The sequence below is a fragment of the Diabrotica virgifera genome, chromosome 3 (assembly GCF_917563875.1).
Source record: "Diabrotica virgifera virgifera chromosome 3, PGI_DIABVI_V3a".
Lineage (NCBI taxonomy): Eukaryota > Metazoa > Arthropoda > Insecta > Coleoptera > Chrysomelidae > Diabrotica > Diabrotica virgifera.
Genome location: NC_065445.1, coordinates 114,000,959 through 114,012,748, shown reverse-complemented (window position 1 = coordinate 114,012,748; position 11,790 = coordinate 114,000,959). Strand labels below are relative to the sequence as shown.

Below are 11,790 nucleotides of genomic sequence, written 5' to 3'. Positions count from 1 at the left end.
CCTACTATCGTTTAAAAAATCATCGATTACGTCATCATGTTCAGGAAGATGACCTCACTAGTATGATATATATGCCAAAAAATTATAATTCAAAAATAAAAATCGACCTGTTTTGGGATTTATCTCCAAAATCAGTCATTCTCGAGAAAATTAATTTATTCCAACCTAAACGTTCTAGACTATCCAAACTCTATAGGCCTGGATCCCGCGTACCAAAAAAAAAGTTGATTAATAGCAAGCTGAAAATTTTATAAACAGCTTAACGGTGTCTAATCGGACCAACTTTGATGTATGGGAAGCCTGGATCAGGGAAGTTTTAATTGTGGAACGTGATTTTAATTGTGGAACGTGCCATCCTGACAAGTTTACGATTGTGAAAACTAGCATGTTGTATTTAAGTTTATTCAATAGCAAACTTTATACACTCACCGGCACAAAATTCCGCCACCCAAAGTTTTTGATTAAGTTTGACAATTTATAACTTTATTATTTGTGCTCCGATTTTCAAGATTCTTGCACCAGTTTGTAGGTACATGTATTGACATCGTTTTGTATTATTCTGGCAATACAAAAATTTTGCTTGCAGGGCATTATACAGGGGTGAATGGAAACATTGTATTTCCTCCTAACTTTAAAACATTCTGTGAAAAATGGAAGAGCTTTGAGCTTTTTTGAATTATCCGAAGATCTCTTTTCTTGTAAGAGCTTTACCATTTTTTGTAAATAAAAGCACTGATGGACACATAAAACAGATGTTGGATTGATAAGATTATAATGGCCCACATGCAGCCCAGACCTCAATCATATTGAGAATTTAGGCGATAAATTAAAAAAAGCTGTTTGGCGTCATCCTAGGCCTCCAGAAAATTTGGTACAGTTATGACGCTGGTAGGGGAATTCCCCAGGTATTCTCCAGGCTAGGATAACAGATCTTCATTCGATGCCAAACAGATTGCTAGCAGTCGTTACTGCAAGAGGTGAACTTAACCGCTATTGAATGTTTTGATTTGTTGTTAATTTTGTATTACTTTGTTAATTTTGGTGCGTTTGATACTTTTAATTAAAAAAAACCTTAAAAGCAGTGTTTTCATTTACAGCTCTTACAAGAAAAGCGATATTTGGATAATTCAAAAAACAAAACCCTAGTGATACCTCCAGGATAATACAAAAGGAACATGAAACAAAATCAGCCCTCCAATTTTGCCGCAGAATTTTTTAAAGTTAGGAGAAAATACAACGCTTCCATTCACCCCCGTATAATGCCATCTAAGCAAAAAATTTTTGTTACCGGAATAATAGCAAACGACATGTACCTACCAAATGACAATACATGTACCTACAAACCGATAAAAGAATCTTGAAAATCGGAGTACAAATAAGAAAGTTATAGATTCTCAAACTTAATCAAAAATTTAGAGTGGCGGAGTTTTGTGTCGGTGACTGATTTTTGCATGAGAGTTTAATAAAAGGGTAACAAATCAATTGGAAGTTCTGTCCGACAAAATACATGGGATGTTTTCGTAGTCTGACGTTCTGAACCTGTAACCTGTTCCACAATTAAAACTTCCCCTCTTGCAGTGTTCCCCTTCATCAAATCTTGTCCGACTAGACACCGTTAAGCTATTAACAAATTTTCAGCTTGCTATTAATCAAATTTTTTTGGTACGCGGGATTCAAGACTAGTCTGGAATTTCATGAAATAAAAACTAAAATACAAAATTATAATTATGTAGGTTTATGGCATATTTGGCCAGTTCTATTATCGTTTTTCTACTTTTAAGTATGCTAAATTTGCAGTTACTCGAGCGTTATGGAGACTTATCGGGTTGTGAAGAGTAGGCCCTACAATTAAAAGTTAAGTTATCCATAAAGTGATGGATTTTCCATTTTTTAATTTAATTTTTTCATTTCCAACAATAGTTTTTTCCAATTATAGCGCCATCTATCCATAATTCGAACAAATGTCTCGACTAAAAGTTACTTATTTTACCCCACCTCCGTAAGGAGTCGTGTTTGTTGTCATTCGATAGATTTTTCAAAAATATTGAATACGTGTATTTTTCAGTTTTTCGATCTGATGTTCATTTCGCGAAATTACGCTGAGTTCGTGTTTAAAATTTTAAATTTACCCCCACCCCTCTCCGGGGGTTGGTGTTTGGTATTATTTGAAAAATATTGAACACGTATTTTTTAGTTTTTTAATCTGACATTCGCTTTTTTTATGAAACTTTGTGACTCGCCCATTTCCTTACGCCCAGCTCAAATCGTCAGATTTTTGAAATATACACTCTTTTGCATGTACTTAACTTACCTTATCTTAATCTGACTATTTTGAGTTTTTCTTAGGATAAATTTTTTTTTTCGGACCCACCTTAACAAATTCCTCTGTATTAAGAGCCAATATGTGGTAGAGGTACATTTACAGGGTACAAGGTTTCTCCCCATGTGATAATCTGACGCTCTCGAGTAACTGCAAAAATCCTCGCTTGGGCTCCCCTACTATAAACAGTTACAAATTTTTAAGTAAATTATAATGTAAGCGAAAAAGAATCGATATTAACACAAATAATATCATGAAGTTGACATTGCATTTTAAAATTCTAGACATAACGACGATGATATTTGATGAGATACGCAACTGTAAACACTAATTAATTGACCTAATAAATGGAAAAGTCAACCCAACCCTGGCCGAACTGTTGTGTATTCCCGCATGAGGCGAATGTTTGCCTGTGACATTTCTGAGATTTATTCTCGGCAGTCATGTAATTTAAAATAGAACCTCATTATATATTCCTCAGTGTTCCATAGACTGAAACCACTATAACAATGCCATAAATTTGGAAACGAATGAATGTTACCCGTACTAATAGGCCTAGCTAAATCTCACGTTACGCGAAATATCTTAATATCGTCGAACATTATGATCTTACAGATGTTGGAGGAGTTCGATAGGCGTAGCAAGGCTCGGGAAGAAAAGGAATAATTATGAACATTTCGGTAAAGAGAGCCCCAGCGGATGTTCGTTTGAATTATACGAATAACTTCTGTTTTATGAACCTGTCATCAAAGTAACTTCTTTCATACAGTGAGGACGTTTAGGTTGGAATACATTCATTTTCTTGAGAATGGGCGATTTATGAGAGAAATTCCGATTTTTATTTTTAAATTGTGATTTTTTGGCATATACAACATACTAGTGACGCCATCCATCTGACGTAATCGATGTTTTTTTAATGAGAGTAGGGATAGCTCATTTGAAAGGTTATTTATGTACCTATCTATTCAGTACTATAAATATTAACATAATTATTTATACAGCGTGTCCAAAAAATTGTTTGGATTAAATTAATTGAGACAAAAATAACAATGTATGTAATTTATTTCATTCAAAATACATTTTACTGCTGTCAGAAAACAGAAAAAATGTTTATTTGACAAATAAATATTGTTTTTCGCTTAAATTCAATATGAAAGCTGCCTCTTAGCAGTTTGAACATCTAATTTAAGCGAAAAGCAATGCTTATTAGTCTAATACACAATTTTTCTGTTTGCTTACGGCAGTAAAATGTATTTTGAATTAAATAAATTAAATACGTTCTTCTTTTTCGTCTCAATTAATTTAATTCAAAAAAGTGTTTCTTGGACACCCTGTGTAAATAATTATGTTATTGTTTATATTACTGAACAGAGAATAAATAACGTTCCTAATGAGCTATCACACGACCCCTAGTCTCATTTAAAAAAATCATCGATTAGGTCATGACGCCCAGATGAATGACGTCAGTAGTATGGTATATATGCCAAAAGAATATAATTCAAAAATAAAAATCGACTTATTTCGGGATTTATTTCTAAAATCGCCCATTCTCGAGAAAATGAATTTATTCCAACCTAAACGTCCTCACTGTATATTTGTTTAATAAAATCAGCCACTTAAAATGTCTAAAATGTACTTAAGGATTCATCCGCAACTTTAAATTTCTGGAATTTTTCCTTGTTTGAGATTAAATCAATATTAAATGGATTAGAAAAAATTTCTCGGAATCGATTTTCTACTCATGATTAAGAATCAGGGGACAACAAATAAAATCAGAATGTAAATTCGCAGATGATCTGGTTATACATGTCAAAAACGAGAAAAAATTACAACGTAAAAAAACAATCAATAAAATAAGACAAAGAAAACTAAAAGTAAACATCGAAAAAACAAATACAATGACTATAGAAAAAATTTAAAAAACACTAACATTAAAGATATAAACTATCAACATAACATAAACTAAAGTATTAAAATATTCTTCTTCTTCTTTTTATCTTTTCTTTTATCTTTTGTGCAGTCAGCCTTTACCATTTGGTGATTCAGCTCTGGCTATGATCTCTGATCCATCCATTCTTCTTATATGACTATTCCATTCTGTTTCTGATTAGTATCCACTCGTGTATACTCTGTATGTTAAATTTTTTCGGTTTGCGCATTTCCCCTAATTCTTCTCAGTAGTCCCAACTCTATCGTTTTCAATTGGTTTTTAATGTGAATTCCCAAGTAGCACAAAATGGGTTTATTAAGTATTTTAAGGAGGCGTTAAAAGTGTAAAATAAAACTAAAATTAAAACCATTTGGTTTTTAAAACCCGCTTTCAGCATAAAAGGGCCCACTTAACCTTAAAACTTTGTTTTCTTAAGCAACTGTTTGTCAAGATATCGTGGAAGTACTTTTAAAACCATGTTAAAATACACTTTTAAGTGCACTTAGTTTTATAGCAAACTTTAAAATGTTTAGTAAATGGAGACTTTTAAAGACAATATTTACCTTATTATAATAATTATAAACTCTAAATTAAAATTATTTTTAAAACCATATAGGCACTCCATATAGGCCAACAAACTTTTACATTTGTTATAGGTATTTGTAACTATAAAATAATAAAAAGTACTTGGCTATTTCGGACACTCAAGGTAGAAAAATACTTGCGCATCCAACTTTATCGATAATGTTAACAAAAATAGGCCTAAAAACTCACGCCCGCGCCCCTTAAAATTTCTGACTTTTGGGAATTAAAAAATAATAATAAAAACTTTTTTAAATGTAAAACATTTGAATTTGAAAGGAAAATAATTGTATTAATAATTTTAATGTTTTAATGTTAAAATATATCGAGTTTATGTCTTTAATTATAATATTTATGTGAGCCTCATATTGTTAATCTATCATGGCTACCTGCATCTCCAGAAAGCAAAATGGCCGAAAATAAAATAAAATCATTTAGTCTATCGACAGAGAATTGCTTTGGCCTCTACTTTTCTTTTAAAATGTCCAGTTCGTTTATATTTTAAGCACTTGTGACTTATTTCTTCCATACTAACTGTACCAGTTTTTACAACACACTACCACTACACTACACCATTGTTTCACTCTAAACAAATGGCCCACTGTTTTGGACATGACAGAAGAGGCGATGAGTTTAGTTTTATTATTTCTAACAAGAAGCATATTTTAGTCTTGACGATAACCAAATTGATTCAGTTAAGAGCGTTCGGTTTTAATATAGCATACTGATTGCATTTAAGAAATCAATTTTAAAGAAATCTAAAAAATCGGTTTAACGTAATAGTCTTGAGATCAAGCAGATTTAATAACGGGTTTTATTATTCATATTATGAGATTCTTTAAAACTGCAAAAAAACTACAACGTCACAAACTAGAATATAATAAAACCCAACAGTCCGAAAGTTCTTAATAAAACTGAGTAGTTTTAAAGTGAACTGGGAATAAACCAATTTAAAACCAATAAGAAGAATTATCTATTAAGATTAATTAGTCTTATTTGATAATCTTATTAGATACTTAAAAACTAGTGACAAACTAGTTTGTCAGTTTTTAAGTTCTGGCAGTGTATCTACAAGGTAACTTTAAAACCATAATCTTCTTATTTGCCACAATAAAACCTTTTTAAACCTTAAATAAACCTAAAATGTTTTTATGGTGCTACTTGGGTATGTCGGATCTTGGTATACAGATCACATTATTGGTATTTTGGATTTATAAATTCTTGTTCATATTGGACATACAACCACATAGAAAGACCGATATACGAGTAAGCTAGCCATGAAAACTTCAAGCCATCTCAAATTTTCCCTACATTTGAGGAATAATATGGACTACAAAATTAAATCTTACGTAGATGCCGCATGTCAACTATCATTCCCAATAAGACCTTTCTCGCCTACAGAGGTACGAGGTATTATTAAACAGTTGAATCAGCTTTAAGTCCCAGAAACCGATTTGACATATTTTATTCTGTTAAACAACAGTCTTCAAAAAGTACTATTGACATTTAACGGTGTATTTCACCTTTGTTACTTCACAGTCCAATGGAACTACGCAGAGATCATTATGATCGCGAAACCAGGAAAACAGATATAGTCCAGGGCGTATCTGTTTTGAGATGGATGTTGAGAGGTGACTCACATTTTTTTGCAGAAATTGCTTGGAAATAACTCATATAATAATAATTGAGTTATCCTCCCACTCAAAAAGGTCCGGAACATTGTTTAAATAATCAAAATGTCAAAAAATGAAGAAAAAATTCGATCTTTTTCTTAGTTTTTCGATTATAAGTTTAAAAGTATTAATTTCCGAGAAAAGTTGTTATAACATAAAAGTTGCGTAATTAAATTTCCTACAGTATAGGATTCATTACTGCGATAAATAATAATAAATAGCAATAATTTCGAAAAAAAAGCTTAAAAAAACAAGTATTCGCATTTTAATATTTTCAACCATTTATGTTACACTTAGGACCTTCATATTTCACTCAGAAAAACAATATGATATAATAAAATAATACTGTAAATTTCACTAAGGTTGGTTTAATAGATTTTGCAGAAAAAAAAATTTGCAATCCATCTTTCGCAAAAAATATTCAATTTTTCAAAATTTCAAAATTTACAGGACTGAAAATAAATCAGATAGCAAGTTGAAATTTATTTTACATATAGAAGAATAGTTTACCTTTCATTTTCAATTTGCAGAATTAAAATTGGTTGATTACCACGGCGTCAGGAATTTCTTTAATAAACATTAATTTTTGGTGCTACGCGCAGGACAGCGGATACGGTTGCTCTGATTGGGCATTCCAATGACCTGTCAAAAATGATCGAATATTTCGGCTGTGGACAAACAAATGTGTTGTTGTTAATAATTGTTAGGTTGTTTAGTTTTTATTGTTTTGAGAACAGAGACAAAAGTAAGTTTATACTTGTAGTGACTTCTTAAATAGTTTTTAAAAGCAAGAGGCACTTAAGTGTAAATATTTTAGTATTGTAATGAAAAATTATATATTCTATTTGGAAAATGTAAAATGTTCGATTTACACAATTTGATTTCCAACAAAGTTTCTACCAATCTTTATCTAATATATTATTTCCTTACTCTATATTTTATTGTATTTTAATATTTTAATTCCATAAAAATCAAACTAATTTGACTAATTCAGACAATAAGCAAATATTTTGACCAACTGTCAAAAACTTTAAAGCGTTCAGTTCGCATGTCTAAGTGGGTACATTTTAACGTGCTTGACTCATAACCTAATAAACACGAGTTCGATCACCAATGCAAATTTTAATTTTTTATTATTTTTTATACATTTTATAACCTACCATTTTTTAAAAGAATCGTTCTTAAAGATCTTTCCAATGAGCTTTTATAAATTTAATTTGATTGCGTAGTTTAAAAGAAGTTTTATTTGGTTATAATCAAAAAAAATATTGTTTATTTAAAAAAAAAATCCTGAAGCCGTGATAATTCGATTTTAATTTTGCAAATTGCAAATGAAAGGTACGTTGTTCTTCGTTACGTAAAACAAATTTCAATTTGCTATTTGCTTTATTTTCAGACCTGCAAAATTTTGAAAAAATGCTTTTTTTGCGAAAGCTGGATTGCAAATTTTTTTTGCAAAATATATTGAACCGATCTTGATTAAATTTACACAGTTGTTTTATCATCTCATAAAATTTTTCTGGGTGAAACATGAAGGTCCAAGGTTTAGCAAAAATGGTTGAAAAGAGTAAAATGCGAATACTTGTTTTTTATGGTTTTTTTCGCAATGATTGCTATTTTGCAACAAGGGCGACAATTTTTGAAATTTTAACTAATCCTATCTTGTAGGAAATTTAATTTTGCAACTTTTATGTCATTACAACTTTTCTCGGAAATGAATACTTTTAAAGTTATAATCAAAAAAAAAAGAAAAAAAATCGAATTTTCTTCTCATTTTTTGACATTTTGATTATTTAAACAATATTCCGGATCTTTTTGAGTAGGAGAATAACTCAATTATTATTATATGAGTTATTTCCAAGCAATTTCTGCAAAAAAAATATGAGTCACCTCTCAACATCCAAATGTACTCATATTTTTACAGATGCGCCCTGGACTAATAACACAAGCTACGATATTTAAAATATTTCAAAGACTTATTAAAGACTATTAAATACTAGTGTGTTACGAATTTGAAAACACTCTAAAATAGGCGGAGAGTTTTGTTTACGCTGACGACCTTGGTATCGCCGTAAAGGGGAAACACTCACACAAGTAGAGTCGACAATGGAAGAATCTTTAAACATGATGTCAACTTACTACAAACAAAACTCATTAAAGCCAAACCCTACTAAAACCCAACTATGTGCATTCCATCTCAACAACCATCTGGCTCATGTAAAACTGAATGTTTCTTGGGAGGGACAACGCATGGAACATACTGATAGGCCCAAATATCTTTTAGTGATACTAGACCTGTCACTAACATATAAATTCCACTGTCATAGCACAAGACAAAAGGTTTCTACGAGAAACAACCTTCTCCGAAAACTTGTAGGGAACAAGTGGGGTGCAAACCCCCAGGTCTTATAGTCAACAGCTGGGGCATTATGTTTCTCAACAGGGGAATATGCTTGACCCGTCTGGGGTAGATCTAGACACGCCCAACAAGTCACCACGGCGTTAAATGAAACATGTAGAATAACTACCGGTTGTATGAAGCCTACCCGTCTACCATTACTGTACCGAGCAGCTGGATTTGCATCACCAGACGACCGTAGATGCGCCTCAAAATATGTGGAGAAGTTCAGGCAAACTTTAGACGAAAGGCACCAATTATACGGATTTGACGAACCGCCAGGAACCAGCCGACTTAAATCAAGGAAAAGGTTTATGAGAAATGTCAGCGTCGAACCACCCGAACTGTTTCCCCCATATCCAAAATGACCTAATGGAATGAACCTGGACTGGAGAACCTTGCGGACTCTCAACCACATACGCACAGGTGTTGCCCCTGTAAAACAGAACCTCATTAAATGGGGCATCAAGACAGATAACGACGCACTTTTTGAATGTGGGGAAATAAAGAACGTGGAGCATCTGAGAGTATGCAGACTTTGCCCATCACAGTGCACCCTCGATGATTTATGGCTCGCAAATACAAGGGGTGTAGAGGTAAGTCGGATCCAGACACGAAAAAGTAAGTAAGGCTGGCCAGGATATAAGTCTACATCCAGGCCTCTTTTGTCATCAACTTTGCCTTATCTAATCAACTGTAAAAGTCGATATTTAGATACCATTAAGCCTAATGTAGATGAAGTAAGCCTAATCACTAAATAGTCAATAGGTTCCTAATTCCAAAAAAGGAAAAATTTAAAAAGAATATTTAAAACAATTACATACAGTATTATGTATATTAAAACTCATACTGAAACATTTCGACCATAATATAGATAGTAGAAAAAAAATAGATCATACAGTACAATTAATTTGTTTAAGTTTATAAAAATATTTAGAAATTTATCAAAGAATATGTCCAACTAACCTAATTAGCTGAAGTGTTGATATTATTATAATTGTATATTGTATATGTTTACAATTATAAAAAACATTTAAAAATGCTGACTACAAATATTTGCGTTACGCAAACACTAGAAAAACCATGTCGAAAATTTAATTAATAAAATATCACATTAATTTAATCTGTGTTAATGTCGGGAAGTGTACTAGTTTTTTAGCACAATGATTTTTATAGTGATAAAACTATTTTTTGTGTTTAACATATTTCAACTAATAGTGGCTACTAATAGTGAGAGTGGTTTATTGAAATATAAAACCAGCATAGACAAAATAGGCACGGACGTCGAGAATTTTATTTATGACATTGCAAAAGAAGTTGCTAAAAAAGCTGATTCCTTCATTAATAACGAATACGATGAATTAACAGAAGAAAATCCAACAGTCGAAAATAACATAATAAAGGAAGAAGCTACAACATCAGCTACTGTTAATGTTATAGAAGATTACACAGAAGAAGAAAGGATAAAACGTTCGATAGATGATATTCAATCAGAAGGTAGTATTATAGCGGCTGGGGAAAAACCTGAAGTTCATCAGGAATCAAATGTCGTAGATCACAGCGTAGATGGCCTAAAACAAGAATTAAAAAAATTAACCGATCTGACAGTTATGTTAAAGGAACAGCAGAATATTTTAGCTTTGCTTGGAGAAAAAGGGAAGTTTTTAAATGATAATCTACAATCCAATCCTCAAGATATGATTCATCTGTTAGAACAATTGGAAGACCAAAGAAGGATTTTAAAACCTACCAAAGAAAACAGTAAGGAATTAAAACATTTGAAAGTCGATATACAAGAAGCAATAGAGGCTTTAAATAAAACTAGCAAAGGAAAAGATAATGAAAAGGATAAGGAATTAAAACTGGAATTAGAAATTAAACAACAAAAAGAAGAAATTGAGATGCTAAAAGATTTGGTAGAACAAATATTGGAGAAACAAGATAGTTTGCATAAGAAACTTAAAAAGGATAAAAAGAAGAATAAAAAAGTAATAACAAGTAATAATTCTACAAGCAGTGAAGAAGACAAATCTAGTGAAGAAAAAAGAGAATCTGAAGATGATATCTTAGGTGTATCCCTATTTCTACAACCGTTAGGAAACAAAACACCCACCAGAGAAAGGGAGAGCAATATGAAAGAAAATGTGGAGAATAAAGACAGAGAACAATTTTTTAACCAGAAAAATCCGCCAGGGGAAAATAAAGATCAAGAGAAAACTAGAACGCAAACAACAAATGTTGATAACAAAGCAACCAATGAAAAAAGTAACGTTAAATCTATTCCATACGGTGACTCAAAATTATCCTTAACTAAATCAAATGAAAAATCTACGCATTACGAAGAACCCACCTTACCCTCAGGAAAATCAGAAGCCAGAGCTAGATCTTTTGAAAGTGATGTTTCACAGTTTTTGGACGAAATTGATGGGAACAAAAAGCCCGATTTGGAGGAACAGCTTAAAGAGTTGGAAGAGAAATTTATAAAACAAAGTAGAGAAGAAAAAATCAAAAGAGAACTAGCACGACTACGTAAACTTTTAGGTAAAGGTAATGAAGACGAAAACACTGGATCAAAGCCACTGGCCCAAAATGAAGATCAAATTGAATTTTTAACAAGGTTAGAGAAGCTAATGAAATCACGAGCAACAGATATGTAAGTAAATGTTGTCTTTTAATAATAATTATTATAGGCATAGTTTTCTGTCTTTTCTTCTGTTTTTTCTTTGTCTCTATCCTTTCATTCCCCTTTTTTCTAATTCTTTTAATTGTATAACTTTTATTAGCTTTGGCTACTCTTCTTTTAAATTTTTGATTTTTTTTATATTATAATTTATTTTTTACTAAATTTCTTCTACTTTATTTTCTAATCATTGGTTTATGTCTCAAT

At 31.6% G+C, this 11,790-nt stretch overlaps 1 protein-coding gene across 1 annotated transcript; it reads left to right on the top strand.

Moving 5' to 3' along the window:
* Positions 1 to 10,066: 10,066 nt before the first annotated feature.
* On the top strand, positions 10,067 to 11,560 carry LOC126882553 (trichohyalin-like). Its single transcript, XM_050647521.1, has 2 exons — positions 10,067 to 10,851; positions 10,921 to 11,560. Exons 1-2 carry the CDS (start codon positions 10,067 to 10,069, stop codon positions 11,558 to 11,560), a joined length of 1,425 nt encoding a protein of 474 aa, XP_050503478.1.
* The last annotated feature ends 230 nt before the right edge of the window (positions 11,561 to 11,790 follow it).